Genomic DNA, 18774 nt, shown 5'->3' on the forward strand with positions numbered 1-18774 from the left:
CAACTGTTCAGTGATAAAGCTGCATCGCAACAATTTATTGGATATTACCATAGCAAAGAAAGAGGTACGTAATTTTTCAACTATTTTAAAGGATTATTTTCCCTTTGTACTCCCCTTACAGGATATGCTTTTTATAACTTCATCCATCTAGTAAGGGCTCAAGTGCCATATGTACGGCACGCATCAGACAGTGTGACTGGTAAGTAGAAACCTGCCATGAAGAATCAGTTCCTGCCTTTTCAAATGAACTAAAGAAATTGGGCACATTGTACTAGTGGGGGCGGGAGGAAGAACAGCAATGGTTTGTATAGAGGTTTAAAAACATCTCTGAATTTCAGTCTTTGTAAAAGAAGATCTCTCCAATCTTGAAAAAGTTTACAGGAAACCCATAATCACAAAAAGTTTTATACTCTAGGCTACACTGAGTTGATGAGATTTTTCTGTCCTCTCTATATAGGTTTTCTGGATTAAAAATAAAAAACATACAACAAAGTTCAGTGCCTTTCAAAAACAAATCAACCAAAAATCCCCAAAAAACCACCAACAAAAAACCCCCAAACCAGAAACAGAAGTGCTCTCTTCCATACACCTAAATTCTTGCTTGTTCAGTTTGAAACTGCCCCCCTCCCCCCCATCAAAAAGATAGCCAAAAAACACCCTGAGGTAGTGACTGTTTGTCAAAATACAGGACTGGCACTTGTAATTTAGTTCCCTTCCTTTCACCAGAGGCACATTAGCAGCATCCATTTGCCACCAACATCAGTCAAGAGACTTCCATTTTACCAAGAGATCGCTGAACCACACACCTTTAAGTTGTCTTGAAGCCTTCCCCTTCTGTATGATGGTGAATGTCAATTACTTATTACTTCCTAGTGCCCTGGGGAAGCCGATTTCTCATTTTGGGCTGGTGCACTGAGAGCCACTGGGCACAGATGGCCTTCACAACATCATCTCCGCTGTTCTCAGCCAGCTGTCGCACATGCTGGACTAGCTGCACTGCTCTGGTCTTCTCCTGTCTCACTGAGACTAGATACGCAGAACGCAACTTGTTGCACATCACGTAAGCCTGGATCTGAAGCAGAAGAGGCAGTCAGAACTTGGTTAGAAAGCTGTAGTAAACTAACAGGACAAGCCTAAGCAAGGATTGACTGGAAATACCTAGTTCAGAAGCGTGTTGTACAAGGTAGTAGCAGCATATTACGAAGCAGAGTATGGCATGGAGCAGATCCCAATGTAAAAGATGGATAGACAGCTGTATTTTATTAAGTACTAGCATCAGGAGTCCTATCTTATGCATTAATTTACCATATCCTCATAGCAAAGAGTCTAAACCAGTCATTTTCTTTCATTGCTGGTTCTAGAACAGCTCACACCTTTCAGTGATAGACCTTACATAAAGGCAGAATGAAAAACCCATTTTTCAATCTACATACAACAGTGAGTTTGTCAGTTGGAGCCAGACAGAGGACAGCCACAAATCTTAAGATTCTATTTCCAGCTATGCCACTCAGGATCTATGACAATCCACAAATGCTGAGCCACAGCCTCTTCATCTATAAACATGCATCTACAGTTCACATATTTATCTGTGACTCTCCAGTGGCTTGGCTGGCTGGTATGAAAGCTAACAAAGAAACAAAGTATTTTAGGCCTTGCTTCCTCTAAGAAAAAAAGTGTATCAGAATTGGAGAAGTTTTATCATTTAACTCTCAATCACAATAGAAATAGTATAATCCTGAAACAATAAGCTGAAATGGTCATCTTGGAGGTATGTTGATCCTCATTAGCTGTCTGCCATTACTAGAAACTTACATGCACCCATGTGAAAAGTTGGATAACAAAACCAACAAACCCACCAATGCACCTCTCTGAAATACTTTTCCTCCCACTATAACAAATGCCTAGCCCTCACTCTGAGGACTGTCAAGGAACTAATAGGGATAACATCAATCGGTACCTTCGCATCACAGCTCTACAGTCACAAACACCACAGCCTTGAGGAATTCACTGTGATTTCTACAATCTAGGAAGTGGCCTTCAAAACTTCGGCTTGAGCGAGGATGAGAGAGAAGATGGTGAAAGAGAGCACGTAGCCTGCACACCAAGACTGGGCTGTTTAGCTCTTGCTAAAGGAGTTCCTCTGCTGTACTTTTACTTACCTTGTTTTCATCGCTGTCCATATCCTGAATCAGATTATCGAGATCCTGTATCCAAAGAAGGGAAAAGGTGTTCACATTTAGAGTGACTACAGTTTGCAAACCTTTACCCCATCAGGGACCAAACCGCTGCATAGAGGAAGGGCTGCTGAGATCACAGCTAGATGGTTACATTGTCCCAGCTGCGAGTGCTGCAAATGTAGAAAATACAAAGTCCAATTCTTCCCTTTACCGCAGCTTCTGCTGCCTGCCACGTCTGTGGGGTATCCCTAGAGCATGCTATAAGTCTGGGAGTCCCCCATGGACATGGCTCGCCTTGCATGAAATGAATTTGTAGGTTCTCTGCACCCCAGCAGGAGTCGGCCCCCCCGGCCCACCCTGACCCAAGGGGTGGACTGCGCCCCCTAGCCTGACCGGTAGAACTTCATAGAGGGCATCGCCTTCCTGCACTGGGATGGAAAAGACGCTGTGGTAGGCAAAGGGAATCTTAAAATTGTTTCCTATGGAGGCAGGAGGTTTCTGCCTCCACACAGGGAAGCCTCATTGAAGGCAACACCGCCCACCCCAATGAGGAGCATTTGGCAGGACCCTGTGAAGCAAAAGTTCTCTCGCCATCATGGGTACTCATTTGGGAAGTGCATGGTAGGAGCATGCTACAGCTACTTATCGTTTCCTCTCACTTGCATAAGGCAAACCACACACTCCCACCTTTAAACAATGCATGTAGTACAGAGCCAGAAGATATGAAGGACTCACTAAAAGAGCAGCACAGGCACCACAGGACAGTTTCCCTGTAGCCTGTATTGTATATACCCCTTTTACTTCAAAAGAGACACAATGCAGGACAGATTACCTCAGCAGGAATGTTCTTGAACTCATTTAGACAGTTTAGGATAATGTTATCCCCATCATTTTTTGCTGCAACTCCAGACTCACTGACACACTTGAGGAGCTGCCGGATCTCCGTGTACTTCTGCTGCTTCACCAGCTGCTTGGCCACTTTGCTGTACACTTCTGTAGCCTCCAGCTGGAAGTCCTAGAGGTAGTTGGAACATCAGAGCAACACGTTAAATGTTCTCAGCAGGTTTTCTCACACAGAGTCTATACAACTGAGACAATCTCTCCTGAGGACAAAATATCACAATATGCTCCAAAAAGTCAAAGCTGTTTTGGGGTCCTCTGATTTTCCAGTCACCACTGCTCAGGGCTGGCTTAAAGGTTTTCTATAATCAGACTGGTAAAACTCAATTTTGCTCAAGAACAAGAGCACTGCTACCACCCCCTTTTCAGGCGTGGCAAAAAATCAGTTTTATTTCTTCTGGTAAAAGATCTTTCCTAGGTGCCTACCCACCTCTCCCTCACTTAGCAAGCTTGTTATATCCCTCCAGCCACCCACCAGCAGCCACCCTTTGTGTACCTCGAGAAACAGGAGGCAACTGACCATCACACACCTCCCATATAAAGGAAGAGATGATAAAAGCTGCAGACTGATAAGGCAAGAAAAGAAAAAAAAGGAAGGAAACAGAAGTGATGCTAGGCAGCTAGACTCACTGCTCCATATTTACTGGGGGGTAGTGACTGCTGTTGCTGCTAAGAAGTGCTATTTTTCTAAGGCTCTCCACCTCACTACAAACAGGCGTTCTGCCTTGTACATCCTGACCTGAAAGGAGGAGCAGGGCTTGCCATATCCACAAACACTCTTTCAGTGTGCCACCTCTGTCCAGAAGTAGCCCTGCTATACCCTCTGTCCCAGACAGGAGGCAACTGCAAACTGCACTGCTTGAAGCAGTATCTTTTAGCAGCTCCTAATATATGGATGAGAAACACACAGAAAAGTTTGGAGGCTTATGAGCTATGCTGACTGATAAGCACCTCAACTTCTACCCAGACATGAGGAAGGAGCGGTCCCCACAGAGAGTTTCCAGTTAATTAGCTTTGCTCTCTCAGCCAGGAGAATAGCACAGCGATAGCCCTGGCCTTATTTATTCACTGTGTCTTTACATGGCTATCATGAACTGCAGAGAGCTATCAAGTCAGAGCTCTCTACTCACATCTGTGATTGTGGTTTGCCAGAGTTAAGTCACTGAACAAGGTGCAGAGCAAAGGAAAAGCTGTACTTAATTCCTTTGTAGGATCCAATTAGTTTGGAAGTGTCCTGTTGAAGCAGCACCTTAATTTTCTTACCAAGCTTCCTCCAAATACATGGACATTTAAGACTTGAACTAGTGACTTTTCTCACAAGAGGTTTTTCTTTTTGAGGATTAAAAGACATTTTGCAAAAAAAGTCTTTTGCTTAAACAATTGCTGCTTACAGGAGTTACTTTTGTAATAATAGTGCTTGTTATATCAAGTTTTTCCATACCTGAAGGACTCTAAATGCAATCCCAAACCCCTCCTCAATGTTTTTGCCTTCCAACATGACCTGAAAAGAGAGGCATAGACAAGTTTGGGGACGCACATTCCTTTTTCATTACATACAGTTAAATAATAATGCATTTCCAGATTTTGCCCAGAGGCCAAAAGACAATGCATTACTTCAACAGAAAACAGCACCACCCCAACAAGTAGAGCAAATACAGGGTCTATTGTCACACACTGATTCCCTGTGGGACATGGGGCAAGTTACGGATGGAGCTGAGCTGAAGTTAAGAAGGGTTAGAATAATAGCAGTATTTGCCTGGCTTCAAAACATAATAGGATGTATAGTCAAAAGGCATGTTACTACTCGTATTTGGGATCCCCCGCCTCTGAAAGTTTGAACTTTGAGGAGAGGAGCTCCAAGTTCTCACGTGTTCTCTGCTACTTTGAGGAAAAACATGAATTTTTCAAAAACAGTAGGTTGCATACATGCACAAGTAACCTGCCCATGAAAAATACAAGAGGCTGCTCCAACCATCAAATGTTTTAACCTGTATATCAAGTTAGTATTGTTGACGAAAAAGAGAGCTGTGTTTGAAATAGCAATAAGTACCTTGCAAGCAACATCCATTTTCATGTTATTGTTTCCAAAGAGTGTGGGCAAGGAGGAACCTGTCATTTGAGACGTTCCTGAGCTCTCACATCGATGCAGGAACTTTGTTACTTCCATCTGCAGATCAACTGTATTGATGTGCCTAGACAGAGGAAAAATTCTGACTATATTTTGAAATAGAGAAAGTGTCAATTATTACTTGTGTGAACTTACTAATTTCTTGAACACATTTCAAAATAAGACATATTTCCAAACAATAATTATTTTAAGTTACTTTTTGACTTTGTCCTTTGTGTAGCCAAGTCTACAGCAATGAGATACTTTTCAGATCTGTGCGCTTAACACACACACATTATTTCAGAGAAGCGAGCCAGAGAATCTGGATCCCAAACAAGTATCTGCTCCCTCTTTTCCACCTCATCACACACACTCCCCCGCACCTTTAACTTAGAGTCTAGCCAAAAAAAAAAAAAGAAATAAAAAAGACCTTAAGAAAACCAAGATATAAAAGCCCAAATACAAGAGAGATCTGGCTAAATTTACACTTCAACTTTTGAATACAGGGATTCAGTTATGTCTGGCACCTATAACTTGTACATAGTTGAATGTTGTGAGTTAACCCCGGTAGGAAGCTAAGCACCACAAAGCTGCTTGCTTTGTCAAGAGGAAAGGAAGAGAAAAAGCAAGAAAACTTGTGGATTGATATATAGCTGTCTATGCACTGTAGGGTTTTTGTTTGTTTTTTAAATTAAAGGAAGGTAGATGATACATAGACTTATATTTTTAGTAGAAACAGTTGCTCATCTCCTGGGTTGGGTTGTTGGGGGAAAAGCTAATGGGAATCCTGTACTTGCAACTACATAAAAGTCAGATTTGGGTCAGGCACAGCTAGCATGTGTTAGCTAAAGCCAACTTAAACACAACCGCTGGGGGGGGGGGGGTTGGGGCGGGGAAAGACAAAAGCTTGAATTTCCCCTTTCCTATAACTTAGCTTGTTTGTTGATACCTCGACACATCTGTAGCAGACATTTTCTTCCGAAAAGTGAATGCCATTTTTTTCCTTCCTGAACTTCTTGAGACCTCCTGCAGATAGACTTTGAGATGGTCCTTGATCTTTAGAAGCCATGTCTGTTTGCCTCCCAGTTCAGTGTAAGACTTTGCTCCATGAGTGAAAAATCTAATGCAGGTCATGGCAGCACGAACATGATCCTAGAAGAAATATACTGAACACTACAATGGACCAAAGTACACCACCTTCACTAATCGTTGTCTGTACTAAAGTGCTCACACAAAGCAGGCAATGCTGTTTTCTTTAAAACAGTAGTTAAGCTACTGCAATGTGCCAGATCCATGACAAATGCATAGCACGTCAGCTTCAGTCAGGCTCAGGCCTTCCTATCTGTTTTTTAGGATTGGAAAGTAGCAAAAATATACTTGTCCATTATGCAGATTTACACCAAAGTAAATAACCAAAAGTCTGACAGGATTCAACATTTCACCGAAAGAGATGGCACTGACCCTCATCTTACCTTCATGAACTGTTGCAGCTCATACAGAATATGGTAGTAGTTCTTTCTCTGCAAGTATTTGCAGGCTGCAATCAAGTAGACTCCCCAGCTCTCCAATCCTGGATCAATGGTTTCCAGCAAGTTCTCCAACATATGCAGTTTTCCACTTTCATAACTTGGAATGAAGATCCCTTCAATGAACACTTCTGATGGGGATTCCTACACAAACATTAGAAAGGTAGCTTGAAGCAAAGCCACTGTGGCTTGTTGATTTTCCTCACATAACATAAAGGAGTATTAAGTGACAGAGATCATAAAATTAATAAATGATTTAGGCTGGAAGGGATCTCCGGAGGTCATTTGGTTCAAACTCAGAGAATGACTTCCAAGTTAGGTCACGCTGCTCTGGGCCTGTCCAGTCAAGTTCTGAGTGTGACGAAGCAGGGCGATTCAACAGCCTCTCTGGGGTCCAGTTCCCATGTCTAAATATCCTCACTGCAAAAAAACTTTTCCTTATATGCAGTTGGAATTTCCCTTGCTCCAGATTGTGTCCACTGTCTCTCACCCTTTTACTGTGCACATGTGAGATAAGGCTGGCTCTATCTTCCCTATAATCACTCACTTGGTAGCTGAAAACAGCACATAGATCTCCTTTTGCCTTCTCTTCTTCAAGCTGGAAAAACCTAGCTCTATCACTCTCATATATCACGTGCTTCAGGCCCCTAGCCACTTTGGTGGCCTTCCATTAGAGTTGTTCCACTTTGACAATGTCTGTTTTGTACCTGGGAACCCAAAACTGGGCACAGTAGTTCAGATGAAACCTCACAAGTAGTGAGCTGAGGGGGATATTTACTTCCCTTGACCTCCTGACTATGGTCTCACAAATGCAGCCTCACATATTAATGTTACTATAGAAAGAAGCATGTGTGACAACATGGCCTGCATAAACGTTTTAAAGACATGATATGGAATTAGTATTTTTTTTTTTTTAAATCTCAGAGTAAGATACAAGCTACAAAGCCTGTACACATAAAATGTTTCCAAACAACCAACTGCAAAATATTTCATCAGAAGCCTAGTACCTTACAGTTTTAAGGTAACAAACCTTCCTCTCTAGTTTGCATGATCACTACCAGTCTCCTCATCCAAAACTTCCACATCAAATTGTATGTCTAGATTATTTCCAAAGTCTGCTACTTAACTAGTGAAATTATTTCACCAACGTTGCAAAAATATGCAACTTTTCTTTAAAGGAAAATTTAAACTGATATAAAGGACACATTTGAAAAGCAAATTTAACATGCAGATGAGTATATGAGCTTAGAATGACTGATGATACAATGAGAAAGTGGAGCTGATACGACAACTTAATTTTCTATTAATAAAGCTCATAAGCAGACTGAAGATAATGGAATTTGGTGTTTCAAGTTGTACATTCTCAATAAGAATTATTTCAAATAATAATAAAAAAAAAAATCAGTAAATCAAACACAAGCCCAGAAACTTAAAAACAAGAACAAACAAAACCCCACACACTTATCAGCTTTCAAGCTGGTGAGATGTAATGGATTCACATCTCCTCCACATCTCCTAAGAAGCACCCTTAATGAATTAGTGAGAACCTTGTTGGAATAATTTCTAGGTTTAACTGTAATTTAGCACCAACAGAACTGTTTTCTCCAGACATTCTTAAGCCCTCCTATATTATGCAGTTTTCCTAAGGGAGAACTGGAAACCGCTTTCTGGCTTCCCTAGATTTCTGTCCTCTGGGACATGATCTTGTATTCCCTTATATTCCTAATGGTTACAGAAGTGCAAACGTGGGTGTCTGATTCAAAAAACAATACCAAGAGACAGAGCCACTGTGATAGAGAGTAAAGTGTCTGCTGTTATCAGCATGTTGGAATTAAAAATTTTCCTTCTCTCTTCTGAACTGTATGACAATAGTCCCAGGTTTTCAGCTTTGTAGAAAAAAGACAAAGTTGCTGTTGATGCAGGACCTCTATCAAAAAAAAAAAAGCACTTTCTCCTCTCTAGAAGCCACTGTTTCAACACAATGGGGAAGAGAGATTAAACACAAGAGGTAAAGATCAAAGTTATTTTTTCATGTCACTGAATTCTTGTCAGTCACTAGATAGTTCGTATAACAACATTTAGGACCTCAGAAAACTCCTGTGCAGAAAAACACCCAGAATGCTGCATGATGCTCATTACCATCTTAAACTGGCCTTGAAGTCCTCTTAGCTACTTTTCAAATTTAAGTTTAGGTGATGGCAAATTAGATTACTCACCTTATTTAACAAGTGAAGCAGTGCTTCTCTCATACAGTCATGCCTCATGTAAAAGCTTATTATCGCCAGATTAGTGCCATAACTATGTAAATAGAACAAGCACTCTTGATAGTAGCTGTTGTGTTGAATCTTCCCCTCACACATCATCTCCAGAGACAGACTTCTCGTTCTTAGTGTTGCTTCAAGTTCCCTCAATGTGGCAAAGTAATCATCATCCTGCCGTTAAAACAGAGAATCAATACAGGTGATGAGTAAGAGGAAAACTTTCTTTTCAGTTAGATCTTGTCACTCAGCCCTGAAGCATTTCTGTTATTGTTGTTTTTAAAATAGATATCGCTTTAGAGAGGTGAGAATCCAGTAGTGCTTTTTATAAACACTAGATTGGAACCCTGCCATCAACAGAGGTGTTGAATGTTGCTGTAGCTAGCATGGCTGTTCTAAGGGACAGACAGGAGGCTTATTTAAACACAATTCCACTGTCAACAGCTACTTCAATAACCTAGTTCAAACAGGCTTTTTTATTCTCCTAAAATATGTACTACTAAGAGGTCTTTCATCATTATGATTCTGCAGTTACTCAGTATTAAAAGTCATTTTTTAGTACCTAATCAGAACTTCCAGAGCTAATCCCAAACCATGTAATAGTGCTTTTTGACAAGGAAAGAAGAGTGGGAAAGCATTTGTAAATTCTCCTTTGAATTCCTGCAAGTTATCAGAGTTTCAGTAGAAAAATGGCATCACCACAGCATCACAACATATTGTTGGGATTGAGTTTAGTTTCCTCAGACTGTAGTAATAACATGTTAACCAGTACAACTTCTTTCCCCTCCACTAAGTATGCCCCAAATTACTATAAAATCCTATGATCTGGTTCTTAGCCACCAATTCACTGTGATGAAACAGCTAACACATTTCTCAACAATATTCAGTTTGCAATATGCAATCATGACAAAAGAAGGAAAAAAGCCTAACACTTGATATTGTAACATGCATTGCTATAAGATGTGTATTAAAACATCATTACTTGGCTTTCCTATAGCCCTTCAGAGCAGACAGAACAGAAGCCTCTTACCGCAATGAGTATGGGCTTCACTGTGGACTCCAGGTACTGTATCACATCCTGGACCAGCCTTGAACCATGGTTCAGCTGGTTTAGATCCATAGGTGGCTTTAAACATCGGTTAAACTTCTCTCTTGCTGAACTTAAATTCCCAGCTTTAAGGCAAGCCATGCCCCAGGCATGCCATGCTCCACCTGGATCCAACCCAGATTTTGTAGAAACCTAAATTCAAATCGTTTGTTAATATTGCAACACAGTCCCAGTACAGAAAACAGGAAAACTTGCTTATCATACAGTCTGAGATTGTGACCTTTCACTTCCTAGAGTACACTTCCCATTAAAAACAAAACAAAACATGAAAAAACCTATGCTGATTATTTCCGTATTACTGGCACAAAATGCCAACTACCAAAGCACCCACAATCTCCAAATATGGAAGTATTTTTTATTGTACAAGTTTAAGCAACTATTTATCTGGGAAATTTCTGTTCAGCAGTTTTAAAACTCAGGACATTTTCACATCCTCTTTTCTAAAGTGGATGATTTTTACAGAGCAGAGTTCATCAGGTTTATCATTTTAAAAAAAAGCAACAGAAGATGCTTCACAAACTGCCAGGAAATTTTTTATTTCACATAACTTTGATGATCAAATTTATTCCTGATTTTCTTTAGTAGCCCAGCTGCTTTTAAACATGAACCATTTTTATTCAAATAGGTCATCTATTCCTGCTGTTTATTACCCCTTAAAAATCCTAATCCTGTTTGTAGTATCATAATCCTGTTCTTAACAAACTGCAATGCCATAAAACAGAGGCTTACGAAAGCCTGTTCCCTCCTGGAAGCAGGACAAAGACAGAAGACGATAAACCACACCAGATGAGCTCTAATAGATAGATTTGCCACCATTGCTGATTTCCAAATAAACGCTTGGGTAAGGTGCCTTACTAGTGTCTGCTGTGGGAATACAGACAAATGAAATCAAACATACAAGCTTCAGATAAAGTTCTGCCACAAAGGATGTCTCAGCCCTTCTACTGGATGCAAGATTCCTCCATTTAATGACTTTCTTGCAGTTAGTTCATTCCAATTTTAATTGTACCAGGAAACAAGGCCCCTACCCTTCCCTTCAGCAGCCTGCTCCACAGCAGAAGGACTTTTCCGTCTCAGAAATTTTTTTCCAGTAATCACAAAATTATTTCTTCCTTGTTTAAAAACTTAATCCCAGTTTGTAACTGTTTAAATATTGTCCATTTCACACATCATATCCATCTGAACTCAGGAAGGAGAAAAACAAAAGCCACTACAGAGGCATTATTAACGCTGACATTGCTCCATTATCTATTACCTCTATAGCTAGTTGATAGTACTCTGCTTCCAGAAGCCGATTTCTTAATCTTGTTACTGCTGCAGGGAGAAGAATCTGATCCAAAGACGGTATTGGACGGTAGGCAGCAGCAACCAAAATATTCAACACATCCACTTTGCTGATGTAGCTAGGAGAAAACAAAGAGGTTAAACAAATACATACACTTTCACTATTATCATACACTTAAAGAACTTTATGTCAAAGACAACTCTTAGAACAGTGGTTCCTAATCATCAGTATACCAGTCTCTCTATTCATCATACTATCCTATTGAGACTATCTTTTATTGGTTTTTTTGTGACGTTCAATGGAACACTGGCAGACACTGATTGCACACACCAGCTATAAGTTACCAAATCAAAATAGTACATGTGAAATTTATATATTACACCTGCCACCTCAAGCTCTGTAGGACAAAACTTGAGGAAAGTGCAAAAAGCTCACTCTCAGGAAGTGCGGGTTTAAAATCCTATATTGAAATATAGATTGAAAGCAGATACACAATATCAGAAGTAAAATATTTACCCCAGTCTTTGTGGATTATTTCTCCCTACTCCGAGAATTTTCTCAGTAATTATCTTGTAGTCATATTACTTGAATTTCTACTATTTGAACACTTATATTATTTTTACATTATGAACATCTCGTTTAAAATGTCCACAGTACAATCACAAAACAATCCTCCCACTCTCCACTCCCCAGTAAAAAAATACAATGGTCTCGACAATACCTCAGTACATCCTAGTGAACATCTGATAAATCACCTGTCACAGAGAGCTAGATCCTGGCTCCTTCCAGCTTTTACAAACATCATTTTGGCACTGAAGAGCAATTGTTTCATGATGTCCATAAGGAGACCAGCATCCACCTCAGGATTAGTGAGCCCTTGGGACAACTTGCAGCAGTGCTCTATCAGTTGGTGGCCACACACTATGCTGTCACTGTGCAGGCTAAGGATGGCAATACACAAGGAAGAGCTGGGAGCCTGACAATTCGAGGAAAGACAGACAAACATGGATATTGAGGTAGTTCTCCAGGGAACTGCTTATATTGGGCTCTCTTTCTCCAGACCTCACCTGTTCATAATAAAATTCACTGCGTACAATTTCATTCTCCTCTTCGTTCAGGGAAAAAATCCATTCAAGCTCAGTTGCCTTGGGTATTCGCACCACTGTGGAATATTCATTATTAGAAGTTTCTGCAGCCAAAAATAAAACACCAGGTAGAATCACTGTACAAGAAGCAACAAACCTGGCTAAAGACACATAATGCAGAATATTCCTATACTCTCGTAAAAGTCATCTGTAATCCTCTCATTGTGCCACTTCCTGCCAGTATCGCATGTCCAGCACACAGATTACAGAAACATTTCCATTCCTCAGCAGGCTGCCAAATTGTACCTAAACTTACTCTCACTGTTACCAACTCCCTGTCACCAAAAACAGCTCCAGTAACATGTCTTCAAATGATTATCCAACTCTTATCCTACTGGACATCAAGCACAGCAACCTCCCCTCTTTAGCCTTCCCTCAGGTAAGTTATTAAATATTTCTGAGCAGGAGGGAAGTGGAAATATGAAAGATGTGGGTTACAGCTAAAAAGGGAAACTGAAGAACCAGTTGTAAAAGAAAGGGTAAATTGACTTAACTGCCTGTATCTTCTTTTTAGAATTCAGGTTATTTGAACGTATAGTCCAGCAGCTTTAAGATAAAAGATTATGAGAAGATGAGCTAACTCCTTATGTTAAGTTTTCATATAAAATAGTACTGCAGAAAATTGCAGTTTTGATCAAATGATTCAAGAAATTTCATTTCTGTGAAAAGTCTTTTTCTTTCCTCCAGATTAAGGAAATCTCTGTTTTGAAATTAGAATAGCTACAAATCAAATATTGTCTGTCATCTGAGTGCAGCTGAGAAAGCACAAGCCCTCTGATGTTCAAGTTTGTGATTGTGGTTCCTGGCAGAAAAACAATGGCCAATCTCACAATGCTAAGAAATGGAGAATAATGCTAATTTGCTACTTTTTCCCCTGATCAACTTCCTCTTCTCTCTGGAAAAATTAAAAAAAAAAAGTCTCAAAATTCACTGTTCTAGATTCACAGAAGGACTGTTAGAGTGTTGAGTAACTCTAAAACTGTAGGGTGAATAAAAAAACCCGCTATTTCTAAATTGAACTGGAAACTGGAATAATTACAATAAACCAGGCTTGAAAACATTTGATAAGCCTTCTTCACAGTCTCATCAGATAAGTTAGAAAAGCAGAATAAAACACTTTCCCTCTTAAATCTGAGGATTCCATACTGTTCTTATTCACTCCTACTGAATTAATCATATGGGCCCAGTGATGCGTAGCAATGCTGCAGGCAAAGAGAAAGATCTAACCAGAAGCAGCAGCTCAGAAACTGCATTTCAGCTGTTTCAGTCCTGTAACAAAGGTAGCAGTAAAGCAAATTTCTGTCAACAGCAAAAAAAAAAAAAAAAAAAAAAAAAGGTTCAAATAGCCCATCATACTTAAAGGGACAAGTAAGAAAAAACATTCTCATTTGTTTTGTAGCACAAATGCAAATTTTGCACCATGTTTCACATTACTGCTATAAGCACTTCAAATAACTATGTTTTGGTCTGCCAGAATTTCACATCAGTGTAGGAAAATTTTGCAGAATCACCTCAAACACCAGACTAAGCAACAAACAGTAAATACCTTCTGAGGAAAAATGGCAGAGCAAAAGAAAAAGTCAACTAAATTTTGTTATTATTCCTGAAGTGTTACAAAATTAGATGTGGAAATTGAGGCACCGAAGAGAAATTAATAGTCCATATTCATACAACCAGCAAAGGAGATGGAACTCAGGACACAACCAGACCCATGAGAGGGGCCTCATCCTGTGCTATCCCCAGCCAGCATGGGGTATCAAACACCACAGCAACCGCAGTGGTATTCAGAGTTGTACTATCATGGTTTATAAAAAGAGGATCACTCAGCACAGCTCTGTAGTGGGCTAATTAATTCCTACTCATACCACAGCCTCTCACTGACTGTTTCTAGTACGCAGAGTGAATTCTCCAACTGTTGTTTTTCAGTTCCTTCCTTTAATCCCCATCCAGCACATTCAATATTGGCTCAGACATCTCTCCTAAATCTCAATTTCCATTCACAGAAGTTTGGAATGCTCAATTTCAGCCTGCACATGCAAAAACCATCAATGATATCTTGTAACTGAAGTTTTGATCACCCTTCAGCTGCAACTAGATATATCAGCTTCCTATCTCTAACTCTGCCGCTCATCAGGCACTTTAAAAAATTGTTTAACATTACTCCATTCCTTACCTTCCACTTCATCCTGATCTTCTTTTCTGCTGTAATAAAATGACAGAAAGAAACATCATGCCTACTCCAGCACACTGGGGAAAACATAGTTTTAAAAGAGAGATCAATATGGCTAGCCTTTTCAGAACACTGTCTTGTAAAAATCTAACATCTCTCCCTCCCTGCCCTCTACGACCCATTGCCCTGCCCCTACCCCCTACTGCCTGGAAATCTAAGATCCTGCCTCTGCATTGTTGTATTTCAACTACACTAAGTAATTGGTTCTTATAACCTTCTGTAGGAATAGTACTGTTGCACACATCATAAAAAAACAGACACTGAGAACAAGAACAACTGCCCAGTATCAGAATGTGTCAGAGCTAAAATGAAGTTTTTGGCATCCAGTTCTCTGTCCTTAAGAGTTAGTTGGTTTTGATATACAAATAGGGCAAGTATAAAAAACCCCAGACACTTAAGCAATTAAAACATGACAGGTGGCATTCAAGCTCACTGCTAGCCTCTGCTGACTTAATCCAGCAACGTAAGCAACCATTCTGATGCAAACTGGTTTAGCTAGAGGTCACTGCTTGTTTTTTCAGAGGTTCCTTTTCAGATCTGCACAGTATTCCTCTTTTCCTCGCAAGCCTGCTGATACTGCCCTGGTGGATACTGCTATCTGCAGGCTTGCGAGGAAAAGAGGAAATGCAGCTGAAAGTGCAGCTGAAAAGAGTAAGTCTTACTCTCTGTCACCCTGTCAAGCTTGCTGATAGCAGTATCAGCTCTGGCAGTATCAGCAGGCCTGACAGGGTCACAGAGAATAAAACTCACTCTTTTCAGCTGCACTTTTCACCAGCTGGCCTAACATACACACAACGAATTTTGGTCCAATTCTCAGCTTAAATCAACCACATCATGAAAATCTGTCATCACAGCTGTCCCTTTTATTAAGGGCAGTTTCAAAGCCTATCCAATCATGAACTTGCTTTTGAATCCCCAAGGGTTCAAGGAGTCGTAATCAAGGGATTATGGAATAACATTAAAATACTGATATGTTCAGCAGAGCTAGTCAACATGTGGTGTTAATTCAGGAGCCGAGTAAACTGCGAGAAACTTTGTCACACTGTAGTAGTTTGTGCTGAATCTGTTTTGCATCAAAGCATTCAATTCTTAAGTTTAATGATCAATTGATGCTTAAAGAATTAAAGACTTTGTTGCCTGGCTTTCCAGTGTTCTTTCTAATACAAAAAGTAAACTGAGGCGTAAGGAATGTCCCCACACCTATCAAACCTGCAAATCCCAACAGCTGGAGGCCAAAAAGCTGATGTTATTATATTATCCAGATAAACCCAAATGCTTATTTCTCTCTTACTCCATTCATGTACTCTGCTGTGTACATGAAATTGAGGAGAACTAGAATGGAAGGACTTACATGCTTGTGTCTTGTACCAAGCCAGGCAGATGTTCTCTATTGTAGTAGCTGTAGCATTGATCGCATACACGGGACAGATTTTCTCTGCAAGCTTCTACTGCCATTTTCTTGGTGGAGCAAGAGCTGCACACCAGCCTGCCACAGCGTCTGCAGTGATGGCGCCTGTTAAACTAAGCAAAAGAGGTCATGGATGAGCAACAAAAAGAATTTACTAAAGTCCCCTCCTATATCTGCCTCCACTCGTGAGTAGACTTATTCCATTTGAAGAGAGGAAACACCATGCATGATAAGGCTTTTCAGAACTATACAATGATTGATTCTCACTGTTACAATTCCTTTCTGGAGAGAGCATGGCAAATTAAAAAAAAAAAAAACCAAAACCCAGAGGCAGGTACTTAAAACATGTTTGGTGCAGCCTTGGGTTTTTCACTATTTAAATTGTCCCAATTTTGATCACAGTGCTAATTAGATCATCTCTTGGAAAAGTTAGAAGCTGTAGACTGTCTTTCTGACACCATCTTAGTAATTTCCAAATTCAAAAGCAACAGATACTTTGAGAAAACAGTACTGTTTCTAAGCAACAGAAGATAACAGACTGCCAACACACCTGCAAAAGTCAAAATTAATCTTCTCCCTTAGAGCACCAATGCAGTTGCTCAAGTACTCTATGAAACAACAGGTTTTAGAAAAGTGTAACCAACAGCAAAGATTCCATTTTTTATATTGGTAATCTGAATTATATGATGCTCACGTTATTTCTTGCCAGCACAGTCAACTAGAAAGCCTTTTGAAATATTAATACTGCTATTATTACACATTTTTGAGATCTCATAGTTGTCTCCTCTCTGATGACCAGATTTCCTCTTTAGGCTCTATCACTTCACAGGACTCTGCAAGGAGCTAACTGTTGCCACTCTCCTCAACTACACTACACAGAAACTAATGGTTAAACATCAAAGGACTGGCAATCTTGTCAAGCCTACACTGATGCAGAGAAACTTGCTAAAGTAGCCAGTGTCTCTTAGGAAACAGACTATGAGCAAGTGTTCACATTAAGGTCACAGTTCTAGCAACGTCTGTACTTTGTTTTTCCTCCTTACCATAGTAAAGCGTTCAGTTTTGCAAACCATACATATCTTTTCAGTGTCATCAGGTATCCATTGCTGCTTTGGTGGCGGCTTCTCAGGAGGCACAAATTCTTGAGGAAACAAATTCTGCTGCAGACTGCTGTCTCTGGGACTTGCAGATACGGTGACACCTTAAAAAGAGCCAGGCCAAGAAAAACATGGAACGGGATTTAAGCTGTTTAATGGAGTCCTGAATACCAGAAAACACTACAGACTTACTGAGGCTATAAGATCTTTCTGGCTCACAAGACGACTACCATTATCTTTCAACCAGGCATAGCAGAGTAACATTGTGTAAGGCATATATATGTTTTAAGCTAAAATTGTAAGACTATAAACTTACAGTACTTCAATACTGATAAGCAAGAGTACATACTTGTCAATAGACCTTTACCATAACAATTAGAGAAGTATAAGACAACTTGTCAACATCTGTTCTTGTATCATAAGCAGAGACTTAGAGAGGAAGAAAAAAAATACCCCAGTATATGGATACCAAAAAGCAATATAGCATAAAATATAATCTTAAGGATACCCAGTGCTGGTATTCCTGAAGACTGAGACTTTTCTTTGTTATCTCAGGAGAGGTGTGGTATGGCTAGCACCAGCATATCCCTCCCTGTTCTCGTCCCTTTTACAATCTACTGTGGGGAAATCAGTTCAAAGAGACAGAAGTTCAAGTCTTTGGCCTTCGGGATCTTTGACCTTGACAATGAAATATTCATTGAATCAAGTTTACAATAGTAGATAGGCTTTTAGTTTATATGATGTGAGCCAGTTACGCTACAGGCTAATTAAAAAGTTCAACATGTCATTGCAGCCCTGCAAGCCACCTTCTGTGTACATGAATACTAAACTAAAAAAGAAAAAAATCTCCATTCCAATAAAGCTAACTCATGCTCATCCAAGTAGATACTGGATTGCAAAGGAACATTAGAGGACAATGCATTCAAGTTTTGTAACAACATACAGATATTAAGCTGAGCAGTATGAGAAAAACTGAAGAGCTGTATGAGAAAAACTGAAGAGTATGAGCAATCCAAGACGCTGCTGTCACTTCATGTAGGCAGATCAAGAAGAGTCTTCAGTTCAAGATACACAACCAGAGAACAGTTCAGACACTCTAAACTGTAGATCAGGATATCACTGTGCAGCTCTAGTTCAGGCCCATCACTTGCTGAGAATTGCCAGCCTTGGAGGTCTGAGGATATCCTTTGCTGGTCATTCCCTGAAAGCACAGACTGTGCACCTCTCTCAATATATATCCTCTGAAGAGTGCATCTCTTGCATTAGATGCTGAATGGAACCTACAGAAGGATTTGTGGTTGTTTTTAAGCCACAAATATTCTTCAGTAGTTTTGCCTTAAATTATTTTATTTCTATTTATTTGTGTTTGAGGACTCTGAGTGGAGCCTCTCAGACAATACAAGATGTGCTATTTCCCTTGGGTCACAGGAGGGATCCTAGAAAAAAATAAATTCAAGGACCAAAAGAATGATGAAAAAAATACAATACGAATGAGATTTCTACTGTAAAACCAAAGTTAAGATCCAGAATAAA

The 18774-nt window shown here is 40.0% G+C and overlaps 1 protein-coding gene across 1 annotated transcript in view; it reads right to left on the reverse strand.

Moving 5' to 3' along the window:
• Positions 1 to 641: 641 nt before the first annotated feature.
• ZFYVE26 (zinc finger FYVE-type containing 26) overlaps positions 642 to 18774 on the reverse strand; it is a 52513-nt gene continuing 34380 nt past the window's right edge. Inside the window, exons 28-42 of the mRNA XM_050897286.1 lie at positions 17188 to 17345; positions 16088 to 16257; positions 14680 to 14708; positions 12429 to 12550; positions 12117 to 12337; positions 11332 to 11479; positions 9999 to 10208; positions 8927 to 9142; positions 6657 to 6854; positions 6134 to 6336; positions 5128 to 5269; positions 4519 to 4578; positions 3010 to 3192; positions 2160 to 2204; positions 642 to 1072 (exon numbers count right to left, since the gene is read on the reverse strand). Of these exons, the coding sequence (XP_050753243.1) occupies positions 863 to 1072; positions 2160 to 2204; positions 3010 to 3192; positions 4519 to 4578; positions 5128 to 5269; positions 6134 to 6336; positions 6657 to 6854; positions 8927 to 9142; positions 9999 to 10208; positions 11332 to 11479; positions 12117 to 12337; positions 12429 to 12550; positions 14680 to 14708; positions 16088 to 16257; positions 17188 to 17345 (2315 nt within the window). The 3' untranslated portion in view covers positions 642 to 862. The remainder of the gene's footprint in view (positions 1073 to 2159; positions 2205 to 3009; positions 3193 to 4518; positions 4579 to 5127; positions 5270 to 6133; positions 6337 to 6656; positions 6855 to 8926; positions 9143 to 9998; positions 10209 to 11331; positions 11480 to 12116; positions 12338 to 12428; positions 12551 to 14679; positions 14709 to 16087; positions 16258 to 17187; positions 17346 to 18774) is intronic.

Source organism: Gymnogyps californianus, chromosome 5 (genome assembly GCF_018139145.2).
Source record: "Gymnogyps californianus isolate 813 chromosome 5, ASM1813914v2, whole genome shotgun sequence".
NCBI classification, from domain to species: Eukaryota; Metazoa; Chordata; class Aves; order Accipitriformes; family Cathartidae; genus Gymnogyps; species Gymnogyps californianus.